At 34.8% G+C, this 27,992-nt stretch overlaps 1 protein-coding gene across 3 annotated transcripts in view; it reads right to left on the reverse strand.

Annotated features, from left to right (window-relative positions):
- Window positions 1–691: 691 nt before the first annotated feature.
- Window positions 692–27,992, reverse strand: part of NCAM2 (neural cell adhesion molecule 2) — a 515,560-nt gene continuing 488,259 nt past the window's right edge. For 2 of the 3 annotated variants that reach the window (XM_089657373.1, XM_089657375.1), the window contains 3 exons: window positions 27,268–27,472; window positions 23,129–23,245; window positions 692–15,687 (listed from right to left, as the gene is read on the reverse strand). In XM_089657373.1, coding sequence (XP_089513499.1) covers window positions 15,576–15,687; window positions 23,129–23,245; window positions 27,268–27,472 — 434 coding nt within the window. In that variant the 3' untranslated portion in view covers window positions 692–15,575. The remainder of the gene's footprint in view (window positions 15,688–23,128; window positions 23,246–27,267; window positions 27,473–27,992) is intronic. The other variant, XM_089657374.1, reaches the window with a different exon arrangement.

A 27,992-nucleotide genomic window follows, 5' to 3' on the forward strand; every position in this document is an offset into this window, starting at 1 on the left:
TCCTTGTCACTACTGAGAGATGCACAGAAAAATAAATGTACTTTTCCAATTGCTTCACCCTCTATGTAATAGAGATGATGAGATACAAACATGTTTGTAGTCCATATCAGGAGAGCAGCCTATAGTGCCAACCATTGCTCCTTCCATAGATACAGTGGAGCAGTGACATAGTCCACCAGGGACAGGAAGTGTGTTGTTTCCAGATTTACCAGACAAGAAATTAAGCAAAAGATGTATAGAAAAAATGACAGCAGCTACCTCCCCAAAGACTGGAAAGCTGCAATATATTAACTTTTTGGTTTCCGGTTTACATGCAGGTTTGGTTTGCAAGCTGAAGATTATCATTTTTACTTTCAGTTTCTCTCTGTAGTTAAGCTCCCCTTGTCAACAGTGACTTGGCAGTGTTTCAGTCTCCTAATCTCAAATGTAACACAGAGAACATGAAATTTGATGATAGATTACTCACTCACTCCACAGTGCCAGCAGTCAAAGAGGTGAGCAAAGGCTTGTTTTAAAATCTATTTACTGCATGTTAATAATTTAAATACTTGAATGTCTATTGCCTGGTTACAGTTCAACTTTAAACTGTACTAACTGTACTAATAAACTGTGTTTTCTGTGTTCCCATTCAGTATATATTTAAATGGAACAAGTGTGGATGTTTAAATAAAACAATAGCTTAAACACAGAATAATTATAAAAAGAGTCTTTATCCATCCACATTTCCAAGTGAACAACCTGTAGAACAAAGTAAACTTCACAACTGGATGACAACAGACTTGTATTTTAGCATATTATATACTGTACAAAAAATCATGAGAATGTAATCTTATGCAAATATTAATAAAGATGAATGTCTGTGTTTGTCATAATACATAATAATACTGTACGTTCATGTTAGGAATCCTTTTTTGCATCTAAAAGTGAACTTAACTTAGATTGTCTTTGCTTTGCAATGTTAGCCATGAAAGTTTAAAGGGATGTCCTAACTTTCAATGACTTTAATTATTGGCTTGTAAACAGTCTTGCACATGGTTCTCAAAGCATTTATTCATTCCATCCCATCATAATGATTTGATTGTATGCATTAGTGCCTAAATGCAAACAGAGAACATAAACATTTGCAGAGCCTAAAGCCTAGTACACATCAGAATATTGAACGAATAATCATCCTATTTTTGCATGCTAGTTTCATATCAAAAACAAATATGCTACTAGAGTTACGAAAATTCTCATAAAACAGAATACAACTTGTATTGTAACGTATTCTTTTGCATCGGAGCACGTGTGGGCTTGGTCACTCTATTTTTCATGGACGAATGCTGTACTGATTAAACAAAATTGTACTGTCATTTTTTGTTATCTTATCAGAAAAAAATTAGTGTTTGTCCCTTCTGATAATTTTGCATGAACTGTCATGATCAGCTCATGAAAGCTGTGTACTAACAATCAGATTATTGTATGATCGCTCTGAAAACATTTTTTTCCGTCTGATTTTCTCATCATGTGCACTAGACATTAGTGTTCCTGAAGTTTAAAAAGAGTTTAGAGCTAAAGCAAAGATTTACTGAAAAAACTGAAAAAAAAATTAGTATTATCCAATGCCAGTACAAAATATGCACCACCATATGTTATGTTGTCTTTTTTTACAAGATACTTGAACAAACACCATTCAGTGCTAAAATAAATGTACATTTAATTACTTTAACCACTGATCCCCTAAAATAACATTATTCTCTGACACCTAATTTCATTCTCACATGCAACCCTCTCTCCATTTTTTTCTTGATAGCCTAATTTTCAGCTAACGTGGAAATTTCTTAAACTATATTTTTTCTCTTTTAGAAATGCACTGCCTGCTTTTCCAATATGTGTTTTCTGCTAGTATTATCCAATGCCAGTACAAAGTGTGCACCACCAAATGTTATGTTCCCTTTTTTTACAAGATATTTGAACAAATATCTTTCAGTGCTAAAATAATGTACTTTTATTATTTTAACCACGGGCTCCCCTAATATATCACCATTCTTTGACACCTAATCCCATTCTCACATGTGGTCATCTCACCATTATTTTCTTGATAGTCTAATTTTAAGCTAACTTGGACATTCCTTAAAATATATTTTCTCGCTTTTGGAAATGTACTGCCTGTGCTTCCAATATGGGTTTTCTGCTGGTATTGATGAGAAACAGTGGTACCTTACATCATAAACATGCTCCTATGGATTGTAGTGTTAAGGAAGACAGGGTGTGTGTGTGACCATGCCTGTTAGAATATGACATGCACTGGACAGTGTAATTAGATCCTGGTGCCTATTGAACTGTACTGTCTTCTGTGTGGTGGTGCTGAGACTATAAGGATGGAGGTTGTTAGCACAAAGTCCCTAAGAGACTATTTATGTGACTTTGCTTAAGTTACACTAAAATATAACACTTTAATTATCCTCACAACCTAAATTAACCTTTACTGCTTAACCTTCCATAACATTTAACCCTTAACCTAAGCTTGAAACTAATGCCCAAAAATTCTGTATTTACCCTTTTCAACCAGAACCAAAGTCAGTGCTGCAAGCTCAGCACCAAGAAAATCTAAACACCAATACCTTGGATTCTTTACACACACTTCACTTCTGTACCTTAAGTACTACATTCTGTATCCAAACCCTAAGACAATCTTGAGCCACCTGGAAATACAGGCAATTGGATGACTGGATAGATTTTTTCCCCTTTTCCTTAGATTCTCGAGTATAACTTGAACAGCATAGATTGAACAATTTGTATTATATTAAGTTTTCAAACAAAAAAAAAAATCGCACTAACATAAAAATAAACAATACATACATTCAGGAAATGCTCAGCAATATCATGTACAAGCCAGTATATTAAAATCATATGAAAGTTGATATCACCTTTGGTTGAATTAAAATAATAATTGAATTCTAATAATCGCACCATATATTGAATAAAATAACTTTTAACATATAATACAATTTGGAATCACATTTTGACAAGATAAGTGATAGTTATACAGATCTGTGTAAATATCTTATAAAAAATGTAAGAATATTTTTTTTCAGATTTGACATATCTTACAAGTTACTATAAAATGTCTCCCTCCTGAAGACATCAAAAATATACATGAATAGATTGTGACAATTTGTTTTTTCTTTCCATAAAATGCTTTCATTTTTTTTTGCCATGCCCCCCTACTGCATACAGAAATATAGCTTCACAAGTCAGAAGATTTACATATGCTAATAATGTATCTAATGGTAACATTCAATAGCAGTAAAAGCACTATAGTCCTTTTTTTACATCATATTGATCTAATATATACTGTTAATGTATTAAAGCTACCCTAAAATATAATGCATACTTTCATGTATTATCAAAGCAGTGATCAAAATGTGTCAGTATAGTAGAGCAAATCAATTTATCTACCATCATGCCTTTAAAACATTTAGATTTTTTGCAAATGAAAATTTTAGATGTGTCAATTATGGGGTGTTATAATATACACATAATGGTATAACTAGAAAAGTGGTTCAAGATGTTTTCTGGAATCATCTGTGCTAGGAGAGAACAGTTCTGTAGCTGAGAAACTGAAAATAGTTTCACCAAGGACCATCTGTGGCTGTTTAAGTTCAGATGTATTATTTTCTGTTCATGAGGTGTTGACCCATAACATGTTCAAACTAAACAGCAACTCAGCTAAACAACTAGCCAAAAAGAGTACAAGCTCAAATGATTTACTGTATCAAGATGGCAGCATTTTAACAATGAGAAGGACAAATAATAGTATCCTAAATCTTCTTTGACTGAAAAAATGACTCATGTAATCCTTACATCATTATGGAATTGAATGAATGTACAGTTCACCAGAGCTGTCTTCTGTAGAAGTATACTGGACAGGGAAGTGCAATGAATAGAGATTAAAGGGCCAGAACGCTCAAAAATTGTCTTTATATGTAAAGCATGGTGGGCTGTGTCAACAATTGCAAATAGATGCTTATACAGTAAGATATGTTTGGGAGTTCCTGCCCACCTTTATGCGCTCCAGAACCTTTTCTTGGATTGACCATATTATATGAAAATATATAAAAAATATATAGTAATAAATTAAAATCAACCAAGCAGAGTCAAAAGTCAAGCACAAAGATCTCACCAGTCTCAGAAAGATGTACTGTAAGAAACTGTCATGTGGTTTAACCAAAAACAGCTATACTAAAGTGTGAAGTGACCAGAAGTAAGTCTGTGTTAACCTCAAATGTTCAATTGTGTTAAAAAATAAACTATTTTTCTTTTTAAATTCCCCTGCAAATGCGTGAATGCTTGAAGGGCATATGGTTTTGCTTCAGCCTACTTTCCACATTAGTATATCTAGTCAAATTTCACTTATTATCACTTTACATTTAAATAAATCAAGCCTGTGTATTTTTATATTGAATACAAAACAAATGTTGCATTTATGACTAAACCTCTATGACACCTTGCCCTTACAATTTAAAAGCATCAATAAAATTACATATAGTGGATAAAGGTGCAAAATAAAATGGAAAAATTAATTGTGTTTCCTCTTCTGAAAACATCTTTGAAATAAATGTTTGCCTTAACTTTTGCTAACCTAATCAGGCATGTGTTCATTGTGGCAATTGTCAAATTGTCACTAAATATATGCAGGAGGAATACTGCAAACCATTCTGTTTGCAGGAAATACATTTGAAATTATTTGCATTTACCATATAATATGTAATTTAAAAAACTAGCACACAACAAATAGCAGTTTAGGTATTTTTGAGTACAAGTAATACATATATACCCTTTATTATTTTATAGTATTTACAAATAGCTTCTTCCAGTAAATGTAACCTCTTACCAGGGCTATTGCACACTGGTGCACTTAAAAGCACACTATATATTTAGCAAAAATGCGTATGGGTTTTTGATGCATTTTCAATGTGTTTTTGGTGTATCTTCTGGATTCCGGACTCCAAGCATGCACCAAAAGAGGACTGCATTTTTGATGCACTCTGGTGTGTTTCCTATAGAAATCAATAAGAGCTGCATTTTTATATGCAGCATTCAGGATTTTTCAAAATACAATGCAAAGACAGTGCAGCAATGTAAACAGTTAAATAGGACTTTAGGATTTAAAGGGTAATAATTTTCAAGAGCATTTGTCGTGCTGGAAAGGTGTGTTTTAGCGTGGTAAAAAGTGCACCAGTGTGAAGGGGCCCTTAGGCAATAAGCAAATGGCAACTATTAAATATTGTGTATTTTGTTGTAATTATTGGATTACATTCTGAGACAATACAGATACATTTTGACTTGCTCAGATTTACCTAAATTTGTTCAAACCATGCTAAGTTCCATAACGTCAACAAGTAATGTCATTATGCACATTTTTTTTCTGCATTAATAAGACTTTAATTATCCACCAACTAAATGATTACCTTGCATGTTGACTATATTTTGTAACAAGAGAGTGATCTAAAGCACAACATTAAATGTGATACTGTATATTGCAGCTTACCAGTCTTTAGATGTGGTGGCTGAAATGGTTTTCTTTTTTTCCACACTTGTTTTCCTTAATTTTCACCTGTTTAGTCTGCCAGTAACACATCTTCTGTTTTAAAGTGACATTGCTCACCCTAAGTCTCTCTCCTGATTTTGACTACAAAAACCACTCTCTTCTTCAGTACACAGGAAGCTACAATGATACTGGATTTCTGTTCAATCAATAGGATCAATAGGAATTTTCCTGTACAAGCAGCAAATGCACTGGTAAGCTGTAATATATTCCATTTTTGTTTTTGTTTTTCTTTATTTATTTATGTATTTTAAGGTACTTATATAGTGCCATCAATTTACTAAGCGCTTTACATATATATTGTACATTGATATCAGTCCCTAACCCTCTTTTTAGATATACTTTAAAGAAAAATCGATTTGACCACTCAGTTAAAGCTTATGTCCATAATATTTATTATAGTATAACTCCAGCCAAAATGGTTTTAGTTCTCAGTAGAGGACTTGTTGAGGAGATTTCCCCTCACTTCCCATAGTAGGGCAGTTCAAGCTTTCCCCTAATCTAAAAAAATGTTTTTTTTAATGCTATTAGTGTCCCTTCTGGAAATCTCTCCATGCTTCCTGCCATGAAAATGTTTCAAAATAATAAAAACTGACAAACATTTGAACGCCCCCCCCTCCCCTCTTACAATGCAAATCAGGGAAAGTAGATGGGTATGCATATGCAGTTTAATTTATGCTTTACTGGTTTTGTATATTATATATTTACAATTTATGTACAATATATAAATAGTATATCATGGAGTAAACTATTTGGGATAGATATTGGGGTGGATTTAGTAAAGGAAAATAGATTGTATACTATTCAAGTTCAGTTGTTCCATGACATTTCGTGATAAAGTTTTACTTTACAAGCATGCCCAATCAGATACAAGGAAAGTTAAAAAAAAAATGCTTGCACTTATTGAATGATGAAAATCAGCAGAGCTTTACCTCATTTACTAAGCCCTGATAAAATAAGTGAAGCCGAACTTACGCACAGTCTATTTGCCTTTAGTAAATCCCCCCTACTGTGTTACTTATATATGAAAACAATTATTTTTATAGTTTGATTTCAAATAACCAATCATATTAACGTTTTTGATTTCTCTAAATCTGGTTATTTGCAATTTCCAACTTAGCTGCAAAAATAATAATTTTGTAAAGACGTTGCATAGAGATATAATTGTTATTGTCCTTATTCTCCAATAAGTTATTTCCTGAGTCTATAGACAAAATGTGCTATACCAATAACATTAGCTATCTTGAAGTGTGGATATGCCCTAAACCTTACATGAGGCAATAAGCAAGTCTGCTAGTTTACTCAGGCTCTGAAGCCAAAACTTTAAGGAAATTATTTACATTTGACCTTTGGGGACTGCTTGATGCCTGCAAGGATAGCCAGTTAAACAAACATTATCACGCCTGATTTCTAGTAATGTATTGGTTTGCTTTAAAAAGACATGGCTGCTTACCCATTCCTTCATCACTACTGTTGTCAAAATATTTGTTGGACTGCATCATAGCAGAAGGTGTTATGCTCCACCATACTCAACAGCACCAGATAATTTTCATCAGTTGTGCTGAAGAAATGGGAAGGGGAAATCAATGGAGGGATCAGTGGGTCAACTGTACACAACCAATGTTCATTTTCTAAAAATGGAAAATATTGTATTTTAAAAATGCAGCTCCACTTTAGTGGGTGGAAAAATGCACTTTATTCCAAATGTATACATTGCAAGGACTTTAACACATTACTCATGTCTGTTGCTGTTTGGTAGAAACTCACACATTCATTCCATTAACATTCTACTTCCACTTTGCACAGTAACATGGAGTGCCTGTACAGCCACATGATCAGCACCAGTGCTTTTCTAAGAAAAGGAATGCCCCAATCACACCGGAAATAAAAGCTCTGTCCCAGTAGCTAGGACTTTAAATAAGCAGCGGATTCATATCTGTGATGAAAATCATAGCAGTTAAATAATGGAATGGAAAGGCAATTCTAATATTAAGTAACACAATGGCAATGGCAAGTGTAGCAATGATATATAGGATATTTTTTTTGTAACAAATGTGGTGTTACACCATATTTGCTATCTGAAATGGTTCATCTTAATATAATAAAAGCTGTCCTTTATGGTTTTACATATTGTTCATACTTACATATTATTTTGCTATTGTATTCCACAATAACATTTAAACACATTTTCAAAAACCTATTTTAATAAACAGAGAACACTGCTCCCTTTTCATTTCCATGTGATATTAGGATAAATGGCCTTTTTTATGAGTTTTGACATGAAACATAGAGATTCCTGCTGACTTGTGTGAATTCAGTTTGAAAAGACAATAGCCTTAGCTTTCATATTTTATTCCCTTCCATATTTTGTAAAATAGTCCTGACATGCAGCTTTTACAATATTTGTTCTTAGTTTAGATGGACTAACATGGATGCTCTCTGCAATATAGTTTAATGAAAATGATAATTTTCACCTCAGTCTTTAATCACTATAATAGCCAAATCAGATGCAGAGGAATTTAAAAAATATAACTTCCCCCAAATTTGATTGGATTCCTAATGTAAACAAAGAACAAGGTAAGATAGTACTTTAATAAATTAGACTTTTTTGCATTGTTAAGAAATGGGTATTTATGTACCTATGATTCTCATTCATTTAAGTATTTTCAATGTTTTAAATAAAAAAAAATGCAAACTACCCCAGGGAGAGTAAAGCCTAATCATGGTGGTTGTTCCAGGTGATCTGTGTTGATAATTCAGGTGCTGGGGTGTATGAGATACATGAGAAGCAGGTTAGACATTCAACATGCTATTTCCTGTTTGGGCGGAATGACTTTTAGGGCAACCTTACATTTCTGGGGTACATTAATGCACGCTTTAACATTGTATGTCATGCATTAACTTGTGTTGCATGAAGGCAGACCAATTAAATCAATGGGCTGCTAACACCCAAAAGCATCCCTATTAATAAACCTGCCACAAAATGTTTACTGTAGTGCACAACAACGCACTATGGTGCACTGCAACACATGTGCATTACCTTAATATGGAAAGGTGCTATTTGTGTGTTGCCATGTGATGAGGTAATACCAATATAAACACACATGCATTGCCTTAACACATATAGAGTATGTAAATCTACCCTAAAAGATAAAAGGCAAGTCAAATAGAATGGTTGGGACTAAAAATATTCTTTAGTAAGGTAACTATGATGCAGCAGATTAAGCTTTAGACTAATTTCCATATGTTTTCATTTTCTTCCTAAGTCCCATTATAAAAAGCAAATTGTCTAAATGTACAGTAAATGTATGCAACTGAATGGGTCAGAACAGTACCCCCCCCCCCCCATCCTTGTATGATTCAGTCCAAAATTTCAGTCAGAGACAGAGGGATTGGTTGGTCACTTTGCAATGGAATTTTCCCTTTGCAAGGGAATTTTCCCTTCACTTAGTGAATGAGGTGAAGCTCTGCTGACTTCCATTGTTCAATTGTGTGCAAGTAAAACTATTGCTTTTTTCTTGCATGAGATTGAGTATACTGTAAAATTAATTTTCACCACATTCATTAAACTAAGGGAAAATTTCCTCTCAGAAAAGAAAAATCCCTGGAAAAGCAGGAACCCTTTTTGCCTTTAGCAAATTTGTTTAATTGCAGTGTTTGAAAGACAATTACAGCAGTGATCTTTCTTTAGATTGCATAGTGCTCTTGTAATCCTGTTTCATGTATTCAATATTTAAAGCAAACAAAGGTACAAAGATTTTGTATAGATTCTATTTGTGTAGACAATTTTTTGAAAATGTTGGAGGCACTCCTAAATGGTTTCCATTTAACTAGCACTGTGATGTGCTAGCACTAGCACTTACAATGTATCAGAAGGTGGACCAAAGTGACTTTGGTAATATTAACCTCCCTGGCGGTATGATTATTTCAGATTTTTGGTGCTGAAAGCGGTACCATTTTTTTGCATGGAAATATGTATTTTTTTTTATTGTAGGCTGTAATTTTTAGGAAAAACTCACTAAAATCTGTCCGAACAAGAGTCTAGTAAACATCCCGGGTATGATAAAATTTGAAACACAAAATCATAAATTATAATTTAATAAATAATCATAAAAATAATAGAAAAATAATAAAAAATTTAATTCAATAATATAATCAAACCAAAAACACTGAAATGTGAAATAGAGCGCCAAGTTCGCACATTGCTGAGCTCAGTCGCAAAATCGTTTTCAGTTTCTGATGACGAATTTCCCCCACGAATCATTATCACTCAATTCTGCAAGTGGTTCTAATTTACTATCGCTGTTCTCTAGCTGATCTAAACCGCTTTTGACCTAAAGGGACACTTTTTGGACGCCATGGACATTTCTCAGTTTCCAGGCAGAAAGAACAGACAAAATGCAGGCAGGGCACAGGACAAAGCACTAGGGACAATATGTATGTGAAATATGTTGAAACAGCAATGTTTTACTGTGTAAAATGTAAAAAAAAAAAAATGACATTTTTTAAAATTTTTAAATTTCCCGCCGCCGGAGGCGGCGGCGGCGCCCGTACATCCCGACGTCACAGGGACAGGACACAGAAGCCGGATGCCGGCATCGGCCGGAGGAGATGGCCGGGGACGCTGCAGGGGACACATCGTGGGAGCGCAGGGTAAGGTAAGTGAAGAACACATGCCGGAGCAGCGCCGCATGGTATTCCCGAGTGTAGCTCGGGGTTACCGCTTTTGGTACTGAAATGTTACCCCGAGCTACACTCGGGAATACCGCCAGGGAGGTTAATATAAAAGTTGTTTTTCATTTTTTAATCACAACATTTATATCAGCTTTTTTGCATAAATGTTTAAATTTTTTAATCAACATCCTTTATGATCTGCAGACTACATTACTTACCTCTGTTCCAGTGCTTCTAACAGTGCTTATTTTCTGAAGCTTTATTGGAGCAAAATGTATTAAGATTTAATAATTATTTTAATTCCACTCATTTTATCTCATCCCAGTTTGTGAAATGTTCAGTTTAGAAAAATAAATATTTCATAGGCATGAAATCATTTTGAAAAACATTCATTGTACTGCTTAGAGTCTTATTTTCTCATAAATTATGATAATTGTATCTCATGAAATATTATTTTATAACCTCCTGAAACAATTCTGTTTCTTTCCCTTCTTAATTTACATAGGTGTCCGTTTATGACACACAGAATAGCTGCGATTCAGAGGATCACAGCTATTCTCTGGTCATTCACAGTTTATGACACCCAGGAGAACATGTTCAGCCCTTCACTGGAGATCTGTGTTCTCCCTCCAGATTCTCCAGCCCAGAGCTGGAGAATCGAAGGAACGCAAACTAAGTAGAGATAATTTACCTCTGTTTAGTAAACTGATCTTTTACTGTAATCTCGCGAGATTATAGTAAAATCAGCCATTTTCCAGCATTTGTAGACCGTTCTCCCTTCGTTTGGAGAACTGATCTACATATGCTTCATAAACGGCATTTACAGGAGAACTGTGTTCTCCGAGAATTCCGGAGAACTGAGCAGCGATCTATTACTGCTGGTTCATAAACTGACACCTAAGTCACCAGCAGCTTAAAGCTATGTGTATTTACAATAAGAAAAAATGTCATCACAATATTTGTGACTTGACTGTACATACAAAATGTACTAAATCAACCCTGAGGTAAAGAACTTTATCTCTGTAATAGTCAGTATGTTAAAACTTCACTTACTGAGAGGGCTCCATGCAGGCCCCTACAGTGCCTTATAATGGTGCAAGAGTCAGTGGGAGGGACCACAACAACCAGTGAGGGACATGCTGACACACTCAAAAGTGTTGGGTAGACGTAGTTTAAAGAAACTCTCAAGAGATTAAAGTTTCAACACATCACTTGAAATAGTGGTAAGTCCATCAACCTGGTAACAGGGTCATTTTAAGAAAATAATTGGTAAAATGAGTACATTAAATACATGTACAGGTTAACTCATGTAATTTGTGTGGTAATCCATTTGAACCAAAAATTAATCATAAATTGTAAAAAAATAAAGTTAGGTTTGATAATGAAAGTGCAGTCTACCTTATGCCTTTATGAATTGAGCCTCACGTGTCCTACCTATTACACTTTTTAGATTCTTTTTGATCTACTAAAGAAATCTTGTTAATGATTAAGTATGATTAGCATCATGGTTATGCAGGATTTGCATCAAACACCTAAAGAGTTAAATAAACTTTTTTTTATTACTCTTTATAAAGTGACAGAATTTCTACAAAAAACACAGATTTGCTGTATTATCAAATTAAACCTTATTATGAACAACATGTCTCTGATAAAGTTATTACATGAAGAAATAAGTGAAAACAGCTGAAAATATTTTGAAACAGTTTAAAACATTTGAAAAATGATGGTATTTGTGCAGCAGCAAATATAGTAAAAAAATACTACTACTACAACTACTAATAATAATGATGGATTTACGAGAGATTTTAGCTCAATGAGAAGTAATCTTTGTGCACCTTATTTGGTACACTATTTGTTCTCTTCTATTTAGAGTTCACCAGTTTCCTTTGCACAGAAAGATGAACCTGTGTGAATTAAAGGCACTATATACATTAAGAATACATCAAATCAAATATCAACCTAAAGTACTATATATAATGTCAATGTCTTTAAATTTTGAATAGAATAGAGTTTTTGCATTGTTTTCCTTCTGTTTCGTTGACATCTCACGATTTTGGATTTTCTCTTTTTTTGGCAGGTACATAGATAACAAAAAATCTGGCACGAGTACTCATAACCACTTTATCCAAAACTGAAAAAATGTTGCTTGCAAATTTGCATACCCCCAGAGCTTCTTCTATGTTTAGATATAAAGGTGTTTTCTGAACACTTAAAAAAAAAAAAACAAGATAGATGTGTGGCTTCAATCAGAAAATGACTGCAAAGACCAAAGCCCTACTTCTTGCACCTTTTTTAAATTTGGCTAGATTAATAAGTGAGTCTATCTGTTACTTAAAAATAGTGTGCTGAATTAACTTACAAATTTCCTTTTTGGTGTTCCCAAATAGTACTAGGGAACTGTATTTCCAGCTCCCTGGCTGCCTACCACAGAGACTGTTATGAGTGTCATCAGCATTGGTTATGTGTTTCCACCCCTAAGTGGGGGTGTATAGAACCATGCTATACAATATACAAAATAAATGTAGAAAAAATATTGTCATATGATCATAAGGACCAAAGTCCATTGTAAACATGAATAGGAATAAAAAGCCACCTAAGCCAAAAAGATGAGTGATATAGATATAAGACCCATATTCTTGTATAATAGATCACTTGCTAAAAGATATACTGGCCAGTGTGGGAGTGTGAGATAGTGATCCATTATACATTAGGACGGGTCTTATATCTATATCACTCATCTTTTTGGCTTAGGCGGCTTTTTATTTGCCGTAAAGCGACATTAAATGCATTTTGTTTTAATAAAAAAGAACAAACATATAATTACATGTATAATGGTTTTGCACAGAGCATCCCCAATCATCCACTTCTCGGGTCCCCTGCCAGCACTCCTGGCCCCTCCTTCCTGCTCCCAGAGTAAGCAGCTTGCTATGGGGGCACCCAAGCAGACTCCTCCTGAGCCAACGCTCTGCATGTCCATTCACACACAGAGCCGTGGCTTGGTCTGCCCCCTCTCTCTGCTCACTGGCTTTGATTGACAGCAGTGTGAGCCAATGGTTCCCACTGCTGTCTCAGTCAATGAGTAGGGAGAGTCCCTGGACAGCAGAGGCTGTCATGCACATCACTGGGTGACAATAGAGCTCAGGTAAGTATTAGGGGAACTGGGGGGATGCTGAAAACAGAAGGTTTTACCGTCATGCATAGAATGTATGAAGGTAAAAACCTTAAGCCTTTACAACCACTTGAAGAGGCTTTCTTTTCCTATACATGTTCACAGTGAATTTTAGTCATTTTTAAGTCAAATATTCTCTTTCTTATTGTTACATGGAGATATTTTTTTCTACATATATATTGCATATCATATAGCAGGTTCCTACACATGGATTGTGGACTAGAGGGGTTGATAAATATCATGGTATGCATTTATCATTATATGCATATACAATAAAGATGTGTCTTTGGCATTATGGCTGTGAGTTAACTATATTTTGAAAACAATAATTTTGTGTTTATGTTGGCTTCCATGGTAGTCCAAATAAAGGTGGATTGACATTTTTTTTTTTTGGTCTACATTTGACTCACAAATATGTTTGTCAAGATACTCTCTGCACTTGCTGAAACTGCATACAAAAAACTGCAGGTAATTGAGAAAGCTTGTATTAAAAATATTCTCTTAAATCCACAAACTACTAAAAAAAATCAAAAATAAGAAACAATTGTAATTCTTCCACAAAGCACATTGTTTTATAGCAGCCTAGAAATGAGTCTTCCAAATAAAAAGAGGAAAATGTAGGTGACATCGAAAAAAACACATCTAGCATGTTCAGATATATATTCTCAAGAAGCATGTTTTGCTATACAACCATTATATCGGTAAAGCCAGTATGTATTAAAACCCACATGCAGATACAGGGAACACAACTGCAGAGTTTTGTTAGAGCTTTTGTAAATATGAAACATTCTATTTTCTTTTTTATTTGTATCCCCTTAAAGAACATTTATACCCAAAAACAAAAAAAGTGTTCTATGTTGTCACTAGTTCTTAAATATGGTGGATTAGTTTTCTTTAATCAGGATAAGAACATTTACTGCATGTACAAAAAATACCTGTCAGTCCTATCAGAAATGCAATATCCTTGACACTTCCTTATTAAAATAATCTGAAAAAACAATCAATCGTATCTTCTTTCTAGATATCCTCTTTAAACTACAAATCTCCCCTCCCACATGTAATCAAGATGGAGTGGAGGAACAGTAGTATGAATCAGGAGATCAGCCCAGTGTGATAAGTATGGCTCCCTCAGTAGATACAGTGTAGCAAATGGGCATAGTCACCCAGGGAAAGAAAGCATCTTATTCACAAGATTACCAGGTTAAAAAAAAAAATGATAAAAGCCAGAAAAAGTAAAACTAATGCAGCCAAACCATCTAAGACAGGGATCTCCAAACCTTCTAAACAAAGGGCCATCATTGATTTATTAAAAGGAATAGTACTTCATTGCTGGTATCAGTCTGAGGAATGGAACCCCATTGTTGGTATTTAATGTCTGTGCAAGGAATACTGCACCAACACTTGTGTCAGTGGAAGGAATAGTGCCCAGTCATGTCTTTGGATGGAATGGTGCCTCAAGATAAAAGCAAGTTAAGTTAAGCGTAGTTATGAGACCACTGATCTAAGGAATAGTAAGCTGTAGGATATTCTTTTTTTTTTTTTTTTTTTTTTGGGGGGGGTAGATAAGCTATATTTTATTCCAGGATTTCTTACACAAAGCTGCTTTCCATTACAATGCAATTTATGTAACAATTTATACTATATGGCAACTCAACTCCGCTATCTCAGCAAAGATAAGAACAACTATACACTAAAACGATAAATATACATTTTTACAGGTTTGCCTTCATCTAATGAACAAGCTTTACTGGTCTTTGACCTACAGGATAACTGAAAAGAGAACTATGTGTGAAAAGTATGCATTATATATTAGTATAGCACATTTGCCAAACCACAGGATGCCTTTTTTTACAAGGAAAAAAAAGAAAATATTTTATAAATAGAACACTTTATTTTATAATAAATTAAAGGAATTTTTGCAATCATCTTTAACTTTTTACATTTATACTGTTATCAGTCAGACAAACAAACTAAATTAATAAACAAAATTTTTAAGTACAGTAGATGTGAGTTGTTTCAGGTATGGACACTTTTACTGACAATCGAAAGCTAAGATTAGCCAATAATTGTCTGCAGCAGAGCACTGACATTTGGGTTTGTGTCATCAATCTCCCATATTGTATGATAATAAGTTGTATCATGCTATGCTTTACTGTCGGTTTCTTTTGTTTGAATGATGTCATTCGATATTTTGATTTCAATTGTTTCGGCACTCAAAGCTTCTTTCCCATTTTCTTCCTTTAGTAGTAATTTCCTGAAATTAAATATGTAAAAGGTAAGTGTAAAGTCATGACAAATTGCATAGACTGAAATTGATATATAACACAGAGTAAAGAAAAGAGAGATTTGTTCACAAAAGCTGCAAAGATTACAACAATTTAGTTAAAGCTGATCTCCAGGTTTCATTTAACTTTAAATAGTTCATTTAGACCAAGCTGGTCCAAGTAGGATATTTACTTCGCTAATAGTCGAAGCAGCTTGGAGAGCCTCAGCTACATACAGTACACAGCGCTATGTTTCAGCAGTGGAACAAGACCTTCCCCTCTGCTCCCAGAGCAAAAACAAGTCAGGCTGAGCACTGCTAAGTCATTCAGAAGGATCTTTGTTTTGTATGAATGAAATAAAAAGCTACCTTATTGACTAAGGTGGAGTTTGTGATGTCATCAGCCCACCTATCTGCCTCAGCCAATCAGAGGAAGCTTTGTATTCATTCATAGAATACAACACTTCCTCTGAATGGCTGAGCAGCAATCAGCCCAACTCAATTTTGTTCCTGGAGCAGTACAGGAAGTTCTCATCCCGCTGCTGAAACATATAGCTGTTTACTGTTTGTAGCTGAGGCAACATAAAGTTTATACAGCACTCTTATACACTGCAATTGTTAGTGGAGTAAACAGTTTGGATCAATTTGGTCCAAATGAACTAATTGAACTAATTAAACTTAAATGAAACCTGGAGATCAGCTTGAAGCCTAACTCCAGCAAATTTTGTTTTGAATAAAGGAATGGTTAAAGTCTGTATGGTTTTTATTGCTATCCTGTGTGTTTTAGGGAAGATCTCATCTCACTTCTTCACACAGGAGGAAGTGATGGGAAATTTCTCCAACAGGTACACAGACAAAAATAAAACACATTTTAAGTAGATTGGGGTAGGACTAGAACATCTGACAGTGTTTTATTGCTTTTGATGTTGTTCTGTGCTGGTAACACCAACACTCCCATTTCTCATAGAGGTAGCACATTAAGATAGAAAGGGCAGGGTGGCCAGAAGTGAGTCAAAATCTTCTCAATAGGACCAAATATAGAAATACAAAGCTGACAAAAATGTGTTTTTTCATTTTGTATAGAGTAAGGGAAGATTATAACTTTTGTCACTTTTTTTTTAAGTCTTCTGTGTCCTATTGGGGAGGTTTCCCTTAACTTACCTCTGTACAAATTATTAGTAAGACCTCATCTGGAATATGCAGTTCAGTTTTGGGCACCAAGTCACAAAAATAACATTGGGGAACTGGAGAAAGTACAGAGAAAGGACAACCAAACTGATAAGAGGCATGGAGGAGCTCAGCTATGAGGAAAGATTACAGGAACTGAATTTATTCTCTCTTGAGAAGAGGAGATTAAGGGGGGATATTATCAACATGTAAAATACATCAGTGGTTCATATATATGAACTCGGTGTTGAGTTATTCACCCTGAGGTCATCACAGAGGACAAGGGGCACTCTTTATGTCTAGAGGAAAAGAAATGTAATCTCCAAACACAGTAAGAGCTGTGAAAATGTGGAATAGACTCCCTCAAGAGTTCGTTCTGGCCAGCTCAGTGGATTGCTTTAAAAAAGGCCTGGATTCTTTCTTAGATACACAGAATATAACTGGATACCAATATTTATAGGTAAAAATGATCCAGGGAATATCTGATTGCCTCTCGAGGGATCAGGAAGGAGTTTTTTTTCCCTGCAGGAGCAAATTGGACCATGCTTTGCTGGTTTTTTTGCCTTCCTCTGGATCAACTGTGGGTATAGGATTATAACTTCTTTTTTTTAATGGTAGAACTGGATGGACGTTTGTGTTTTTTCAGCCAGACTAACTATGTAACCTCCTGTGACATTGCCAAAAAACAGTGAGAGGAAATCTTCCAAAGTGAGGGAAATCAATGGTTGTCAGTGTCACCAGGGTCAACAGAACTAGTGTCCCCATAAGATTTACCCTCTATTACTGTTTTGGTGTTTGGCCACCAGGACAAATAGAGAGGATGATTCTTCCTAACAGGGGCACAGACAGCAATGAAAGCTTGATGAGTGTTTTAATCCCTCTCCACTCTATCCAAGACTAAGGAAAAAAAAAAAGAAAAAGATTTGTTTTTTGGTAAAATTTGAGATTTACACAGAACAGACTTATGCAACCTGCTAATATATAGTTTATGTACAATAATGAGAGCCTCATGGCATCTGCAGAAAGCTTTTATATAGGTATGTTTTCAAAAAGCTTTAAAGGTAAAGCTTCACTTTGCAAAGAAAACCTAATGACATGCAAGGAAACAAAAAAAGCATTTTTCTTGCACATGATTGGTTGATGGAAGTCAGCAGAGCTTCACCTCATTTACTAAGCTCTAGAGAAACTGCACTTGCAAAGTGCAAAGCTTATTTGCCTTTAATAATTAAAACCCTATTATATGTAGTAGCAGTAACAACAAGATTTGTTCTTTTGTCTGATGTGGTTATAGAAAGCCAAAATCAGTTTAGCTTTTATGGGTTGGTACATTTTTCACATCATCACTGATCTTGAAACTGAAAAAAAACTGCAAATTAAACAGATCCAATATTTTTTTCGGAGAGCCAATGTCTTCATCACTCAGGTACATAGTGGATAGTGAAAAAGTGAAATCAATGTGGAACCATGCTTCCTTTTTGTAGAATGTGGCAGCTGAGCAGAAAAAAGGGGACATTTTTGCAACAGATATTTTTCTTGCAATGTTCTTTGTGACTAAAGCATGGACACAAAGGGGTAATAAAGCCCATATTGCAGCCTTGATTTACAGTCCCTTCATAAAATGTGAGCCATAGGTTGTGTATTGTGATACCCTGTGACGTTCTCTCTACTAATACAGCAGACAGAACTCCATGATTGGCTCCATTGTTTTGACAGGTCACATGACCGTTTGCTATCATAATCTCCTTTCACTTTTTTTCCACAGAACTTGTATTCATTTGTGTACATTGCTGTCTTTCATAAATGCACTTCCTTTTTTTTCCCTTAAAGCACAGATATAAAATACAGTACGACTATACTTTATTTTTTTAAGACTGGTCACTCTGCAAACTGAAATTAAATTAGTAAACGTGAGACAGTTTTTACTCTGATCAACCAATTGTTTGCAAAAAAAAAATGGTTTCCTATGTTTCCATTGCACATATTTCGGTATTCAAAGTGAATATATATAACCTTATTTATTAAGCTAAGTGAATATGTAGGTGTCTAAATGAAGAGTCTCTGAAGAGACATTCAAGTGCATATTGGTTAATTTCCTACTACAAGAAATAGGGATTACAATACCAGTTTAATTTTAACAACAATTAATTTTAAAACGTTGTACTTTTCTATAAAACCATATTGTATTAACAACATTACTAAATTATTGTTATATTAATCAGCATTTACAAATAACCCAAAACAAGATGTTAAAGCAGTCCCAAAGTCAACTCCTCCATGCCCAGCCAAAACTTGCCCTTTCTCATGAGGTGGGAACCCATAGTATCTGACTAGCTTCTGCCTCATTGGTATGGCTAAGAGGGCTCTGCCTTTCAGGTGAGGCACTTTATGGCTGTTCAGGCAGTGTGAGCCAATAAATACCTTTTGCTACGAAAAACCCACCTGTACTGCTAAGAGCCAGGCAGCAGACAGATTGACTCTGGGAAACTGCTCTATTAGAAAGGTAAACATTTGAATAGTCTAACTTCAATTTATGTTATGGCAACAGCAAGAGGGATCAGCTTTTGACTTTAGGATCACCTTTAGAACAGTTGCAGCATCTAATTTAAATAATTATCATAGATAACAAGGTTCCTTAGTAATTACTTTTTATCAAAATTGCAATGTATTCATAAAACAAGGTATACTTCAGGTATCTTTAACATAACCAAATAAAATGTCAAAATGAGTCATGTGACACTTGTGGATGAGGCTTCTATCACATAGGGCTGCATGTGGCTTTGGTTTCTTGCTTGTGGCAATGGTGGGCTTCCTTATAAGTCCAGCATTTCAAACTGAGTATCATAAATACACCATGTATTAATAATTTATTCATAAAATAAATCTTTTTATATATGTAACTTTAAATACATATTAACTGTCCAAACAATGTTAAAATACAATTGAAAAAATATAATCTTTCCTTTTTTATCTCAGTACTGCCTAATTTGTACTCAATCATTTAGGCATTCACGGAATGGCCCTTTCCTCTTTGTTAGTTTATCTTCTGATTGTGGAACATATAGAAAACCTGCAACATTAACATTTATCATGATGCACGTAACCAGGTATTTAGCCACTGACTTCTCAAGGTATTGTAGATTGTGAAGCCCCTGGCTGTTGTACTTGCTTTCATACAAAAACTCAGATATAACACCGTATTAACATTTTGAAAATGTGTAGGTAGAATGAGGTTTTGCCCTTGGCCTATTGCAGATTTTATTTTCTGGCTTTAAACTTTCTAAAGGTTCAGCTATCTTATAAATATTTTACACTCTTGACCCACATCAAAGTGACATTACAGACTTCCTACGATAGATGCTGTTCTACCTGCATGACTTATATTATACTATATTCACAGCTCCTTGATCCTTGATCGTGTCACATCACACTACCATATCAAGTACTGCGTAAGAAGAATAATGCTATAAAAGAATTACACTATTAGATTTATAAAAAAAATTTATAATTTAGAATATAAAAACATATTCTACCTTTGAAATAGAGACATACTGATAATAAATGGCTATCTTTTGTATCAATATATATTGGCCCTTTCAACTTCCCTTATAAGGGGCATAAATACGCATCTTGAATTTAAATTAATATTTTTTATCACAACATTTAAAAAGTGATAATGGTTAAATAGTAGCTAAACTGAAAAATGGGTAGCTAGTTTCCTTGCCCTGGTCAAGAGAAAATCCATGCAAGATTGCCATGCAAGTCTGTAGTACCATAGAAATTGCAGGGTATAGCATTAATGTGGCCTGTTGTAGTTCCCCTGGTTGGCCTCTAGATGCCCCTATAACTTTATATTCAGCTTATGAGCCACTTAGGTTAAATGCCAGCCATGTCCTTGCTAGGTTAGTAGGACCCTGGTGAGGTTATATTAGGAAGGTGGAGAGTTGGCTAACAAGTTAGTTGCCACAAGAAGAGTGATTACAAGTTTTCCCTGTGGGTGCAACAGCACAGACTAGCATGTAGCATATATCCGGGGGGAAGATGGAAGAACCTGGAGAACCTGTAGGTGTTGGAACTACTTGCACCCCCCCCAAGAGGGACTGCTGGACTCTGGGACATCCCAGATGAAGGTATGAGCCTCTCAAACTGTCTCTGCTCTCTGGAATATGGTTTCTATATCTTACATAGTGAACTTACTCTATCTGTACATTGCTGTAAAATGATCTATAAGCCTTATGTCACCACCTATCTGAAAGGGTGACCTATATTTGGCAATCATTAATTTGGTAAACCTGCAAAACTTCATTCTTACATGGAATGCGCTTTTATCTAACCAATATTTCCTGCAGATAGTTTCTTGCATTGGGGTCACAGTGGGTTCCACTGCCAATTAAATCTATAACAAATAGGAAAGGATTCTGAGAAGCCCTGGCTAGGCCAGGCTGTTATGGTCCGCAGTGATCAGTACTGGTATCCTGCTGGTCCCATGCTCATAGAACAGTCTGAGGAAATTACTTGAGAGCCCAGCAGGAACACGATAAAGAATGGATGTGTTCCCCTGCTACATAAAAAAGATTTCTGAATAAATACAAGTGAATTAACTGCATCCTTCTAACCAAGTTACTGTTTGAAGGTAGGTTGACCGATGCAAACTGCTTCTTTCACCTTATAATAAAAATGGGCAGTAGCTTAAAGTATATCTACACCCAAGAACAAAGCAAATGCATTGCAGCTTACCAGTCTTTAGATATGGTTTCTACATTTGTTTTCTTTGCGCAGGCTAAATACATGTTCTGCAAGTACAAATAAATACCTGTTTATCCTGCCAAAAATGTAGCATCCTTGTAGCTTGCTGTTTCCTATTCACTTTTGTAGACTACACAACACCTTCCCTCATGTTGTGGAAAAGGGAAGATGGGAAGGTGTTTGTTGTTCAAGTCAGGAGAGCAACTGCTCCACCACAGAAACAGCACACTGAGTAAACATTGTCACCCTAGGACAGAAAAGTGTGTTACTGACACCAACTGAAACTAAAAGACTAATGCAACCACCACATCTAAGGGCCGGTAAGTACATTTTTATATTTTCTTTTGTTATTTGGTTTGTATAATAATTAGGGTCGGTTCACACCATGAATCATTCAGAAACATGCAGTACATTCCTGTGTGGTCCACATATGATCCGTATGCAGTGCAATTTCAGCCAATTCATTTGAATGGGCTGAAATTGTGCCATACCACACTAAAAGTATTGCATTCACTACTTTACAAAACACACAGCAGTCGGAACGCATGGTACTACAGTATGTTTTTCAGTATAAGGCATTCTGAAGTTATTGTAATTAAATAATAAGCAGATACATTTTAAATGAGGCTTCTCCGATGTGTGATGCTAGTTTTTGTAATTGCCTTCAAAGTATGTATGATAGTAAGGTATACAGTATCATGTCAAGATCTTGAGTGGACAGTTGGTCATTTTGAAAACAAATTTTTGACCTTTGACTTAAACGTACAACATAACACAATATATAGCAGTTAAGCAGTCCTTAGATGTGCTGTTGCATAGTTGTTGTCTTTTTTTTGTTTGTTTGTTGTGTTTTGTTTCAGGCTTGCTTTCCCTATTTTTTTCTTAGTGATTCTAGGTAAAAACAACAGTACTGAGTCTGTGAAGGAGCAGCCTCACTAGGACAAGACTAAATAACACCTCTTTCCCTCCATAACAATAGGGAGTGTTGTGTAGTCCACAGAGGTGAACTGGGCAGGTCTGACAACACTGCTTACACAGGAAGCTACAATTTATGACAGGGTCAACAGGTTTTTTTTGCTTATCCAATAGTAAGGTATAACAAAACACTTTCAACACAATATTTAACCGACCATAAAGGGAGCAAACAGAAGGGTGTACATACTCTTTAAGCCTATAATCTAATGGAATGGAAACAATAAACACAGCAATTCCACATTGCAATAGGTTGGGTAATTTATTGGTAGGCTGATTGAGTGACCAATGTATGATTTGTTTGATATACTGATTCCTTCTCCTTTTTTTCTCATATTATTCTATTTTTATTTCAGCAATGTATTCATAACATGCATTTTTGTATTTGCAGAGAAAAATGCCATAGCAGATCATAAGAGAGAGATACAGTATCTATGAAAATAGAGCTATTTGAATGCTAGCATCCGGCATCATAAAGTCCTCTTATGTTTAGCTGCTTTGATGCTGAACTTTATAAGAGAATAAAAAAACTCAAGAGCAAAATACATACTCAGGTTCTGTAAGAGGTGTTGTCTCATTTGGCTCATTTACTGGGCTCCCATCATGATTAGCAATTATTTCATCCTCAGTTCTCATCTCTACTATTGGCTGTTTTGATCCAGCTTTCCTACAAGATATCAAACACTCTTGAAATGATGTATTGACCACAGTTTTTGTTAGTCTGGAAATTCGTATGTATTGTAGTGCACAAAAATTCATATTAAAAAAAATTAATGAAGGACCTGTGTCGAAGGGCTTTTATTCTTGTCAGATATACTTCTCACCCCTAAAAGTCAAAGGAATTCCAAAATTATTTTGAAGTAGGTTGAGGGAGGTCAAATGCAGCTGTCAATAAACTGTGAAATATCCACCAATTGCAAGCCAATCTGCTGCATTTGCCCATTAACACATGCCCAAAGCCTGTCAAAACAGGCCCTTAGAAAGTAATATACACTATACACTATACTTAAATGTAATTTTTTATACTTTATACTTAAAAAGAGATGGTACCATGGTTATATTTCTGTACTTTTCCTATTATCAACAATTTACAAAAACAACTTTTATTGGCCAGAGGACCATTAAGAGCAACCCTACCAACTATGTTTACTTATCACCCATGCATTACCATAGCCTTTGCTCTTGCCTTTAGCACATGGCAACATAGTCTCCTGAGCCAAGGGGTCATGTACTGGATTCAGCATTATATGCTTTAGCAGCACATATAAAGCATATTTGTAAAATTGTGGGTCATTTAAGGAATGAGGGTATTTGATCTTCTAAGGAGATCTAAGGCCTAATTATAAGTGCATTTTGAGCCTTATATAATATACTCAAAGAAGCATAGATTTTTGCACAATGCCAAGCTAAAATTTCCGGATCTCAGCAGTATTCTCTCTATATATTCTACTTTTACATTTACAGGTGCAAAGTTCAACATCCTCCTTCTTTTAAAATTATGCTAATGGAACTAACACATCAGATAGCTGGTCATAGGAAAAAAAACAGCTGAAGAAGTTTTGATTTTTTACCTATACTCCCCCAATCTGCTGAACAGACAATTTTATAGCAGCAGCTTGATCAGGGCTTTTGTTGCATCAGAACTGCATTTCCCTCCAAACTAGTAAAAGGGAATGCAAAAGTAGCTAGAAGTGGCCTGGTGCAGAAAAGAGGACAAATGCTGATCAGAAGTAGGTCAAGTGCAGGTCAAATGCACCTGTCAATAAACTGCAAATGACCCAAGAAGCAACTGACCTTAAATGTAAACCTAATGCATCTTTAAACAAACAGAATTTCCCTTTGACCGAAAACGTATTGAAACATAATATAAATAACTGAATTAAAGTATTCCTGTTATTTTAATTTTTTTGAGTTCCACTTTAATAAAAAAAATAAGTGGTGTAAGAAAAGTTAAAAACAAAAAACACAATTTATAGCAATTATTGAAAAAAACTATAAGTAAAAATTTAGGCAACACATTTTTTCATTTTGGATAGAGTAAAAGAGGGTTAAATCCTTGCCAGTTTTTCATTTTTGTATTTTGCCATTTGTGTCCCATTGGGAAGATACATCTTCACTTCCTGTCACATAACCAAAACAGGAAGTGAGAGGAAATCCTGGCAAATTAAGGGGATGCATTGGGGGACCCCAAGTCACCATAACTAGTGTCTCCATTGGAAAATTTACCCTCTAATACTGACCTGGGGACAGCCCAAAATTTGTGATTTTCTTTTACTTTCACTTTTGATGATAAAATCAAACATGACAAATTTAAATGCCTAATCTGAGCATCAAGGAAGAGCCAGAAGATGCATGATGCTGGTCAGAGCTGAGAAGAGACCAGATCTGATTAATATTCTACAAGTTGGGAAAGGAGTGGTGGTCCAATCACAGCCCCTGTTTCTTTAGAGCCAGGTTTCAATTGTGACAACCACAATTTTGCACAACCTATCATGTTAACTAGATAAAAACATTATCCTAAATTTTACACACCAAGAGCCTTAAACTTACACACCACAATAATCTCTGCATTTTCTGCACTGGCACCCTTGACTATGTCCTGAATATGCTCTATATACATAACATTGAGTGATTTTTTATTCATCTTGACTATTTAGGGAACTATTAAAATTGGCTAACCATTTACAAAACTGCAAAGTGTTGCACAAAGGCTTCTCTGTCTGTTATATACTTCTAAATTAAGTTCTAACATTCTAACAACAATGGAATGTAGAACAAAGAAAGTATATGGATTACATATGCTAGCAGCCAAGACCTCTTGAGAAGGAAGAACACTTTGAGTTATTTCAACATCCTGTAAAATGATTTATAAATAAAAAAAAATATATATCAAAGTGTTCCTATTCAGAGAGGTTTCAGTACATTGAGTGTTTTCAATTGTACATTTCCATTCCAATGACACACTTTTCTGTTCTTCAGATTGCATCTTATTAACTTTAGTACAATCTATGCTTTCTTATATGAGAAATAGGACAGTTCAAAGACTGAAGATGTAATAACAAGTCAAGAGCAACTGTCCCAACAAAAGGATTTATCACTCTGTTGGAAATACTGACAGCCTTCAATGAGTATACTTATCAATATAATAACATATCTTTTTTTAAATATGGAACATAAGAACACATTCTACTTATATATACAGAATATAGAAAAATAAGAGAGGAGATGTTTGTTGTTAAGTAATATTTAACTTTTTATTTATAATTTTCATTTTTCAATTTACTGTATCTCCAATTATGAATGCAACACTTTTTTTTAATAAAAAAATATGCACAATACTAAAGTTTACAGAACTTTACAGACAATGGAACAACAGGAGACAGTAGAAATATGTAAGGTTAGAGCAAGGATCATTTTACAGGGTAAGTGAGTGTTATGTTTAGTGATTTTAAATATCTTATACATGTTCATCGTTTTAGTATGGTCATAATAAATGCACAAAAGGCATAAAAAAATTTCTGGTGCAAAATTACAAATCTGATTTTGTGCTTATCTTATTGTATCTGTTTGTGCTGTAAGTAGTTTTCTATACATACAGAAGAAAAAAAATGAACACCAGTAACAGCTGGAGTCTATTACACTTCCTCCTACAAAACAGGCAGTTCTCCTCCCTCAAAATATCAATAGAGCTAATAATCAATACTGAAAGACCTCAATCCTTCAAGCATAAATGCTTTGTCTGTATAAGTGAAAATCGTGTAAAAATGTTCCTACTTTGTTGAACACCTCTTGATAAAACTAGCCCAGAAGTACAGTGTCACATGACTCATTTAAAACCATTTCCTAAAACCATATGTTTTATAGGAAGAATACATGTATAAAAGAGTTACCCAAAGTAATAACTTTATTTATGGCCCTAAAGCGGAACAGAAGTGATAATAATTTTGCAAAAGTACAAATGGTACCAGAAAACCCAGTAGACCAAAGATCCCAAAATTTTTTTCTGGCATGCAAATTTTGTGAGCATAACCCTAATGCCTGTACCTCAGTATTGGCCAGTAAGTCTACTTATCACAGTGTTGGACCAGCAGTGACACTAGGAGGCAAGAGGGAAAGGAGGCAAGCTAACCAAAAAGGTCAGGATTCGGAGCTACATAGGAAGTATGAATTAATATTTAAACACCAGAGGGTTTCTGCTTGTAGATGGCATTGGCACAGCTTTACTACAAATTGCTCTACAAAGCAAACATACCTTCCATATTTACTTTTTCAAAGAGATCAGCAAGAAAAATAACAAATAATCACTTTCTGGAATGCTATGAATACATGTGTAAAAAAATAAATATGTAGTTATTTAACTAATATAAAAACATATCTGAAAGATATTTTACTGTTACTGAAAACATGAGAACCCCCTTCAGACTGGTAGTAATGTCCAGCTAAGGGTGTCCCCACTCTAGATCTCTACCGTTCTGGTGACTAAAATCCATTCTGGCAGTTTTGACTCTTCTTTCTTTAGGTTAGTAAAAAGCTGACACAGTGTCTGCTTCACAAACCTGCTAAAATAATCATTAAAAATTGTTACACTATTATTATTTTAAATACAGAAGATGTCCTGTGTGTAAGCCTACAGAAAGGAATCGTCACATTCTATTAGGCATAAGCAGAAAAAAACACTTTTTTTCTCACAAGTATGCAGCTTTTCCTTCTTCTAATTCTTTACTTTTTCCACTGGAGCCAGTTTTTTTTCCACAAATCCTTCTGGTTATACACATAAGCAATCCACACTGTCTCATGAAGAAGCAACTGACATCTGTCACAACAAGAATTAGCAGGAGAGCAGCTACTGCCAAACCGATGACTGCTCCAACTCCAAGGCCGCTGAAAAGTGTATCTTTAAAAAAAAAAATAACATATATGTTACAATAAACAATTTACTTGAGATTTTATTTTATTCATGTTCTTTTGGCAACTATATTCTGCACTGAATATACATTTTTAGAATTGTTGTGTGTAAAGTGAATACAAAATCTAATCTAAGGCACTGGAAACAGACAGTCTCATTCAAAAGCTGGTATCTGAACCAGGTCTACTAGCAAATCTTTCAGTGTCATTTTATGTCAAACCTTTTAGTCAACAGCTTACTTTATATTGTGTTAACGTAAAAATACAATTAGAATGAGGATTTTTAAAAACACATAGGTTATGAATGCATATTTTTTTACAATGTTATCTGTGTATTGTTGTATTTAATGTTCTCTTTAAAGGCTAAGTTCACCATGTTAAGATGAATTGCATTTTTCATAAATAAAATATTAATTTCTTATTAATCTTTTCTCCAAATCTCTATCTTAAAAAATGCATCCTTTTTACATAAATGTACAAAGAAGGGACAGATGTGATGGACCCAGGGG

The sequence above is a fragment of the Staurois parvus genome, unplaced genomic scaffold, assembly GCF_062004578.1.
Source record: "Staurois parvus isolate SC_StPar_1 unplaced genomic scaffold, SC_StPar_1.0 ptg000988l, whole genome shotgun sequence".
Classification (NCBI taxonomy): Eukaryota; Metazoa; Chordata; class Amphibia; order Anura; family Ranidae; genus Staurois; species Staurois parvus.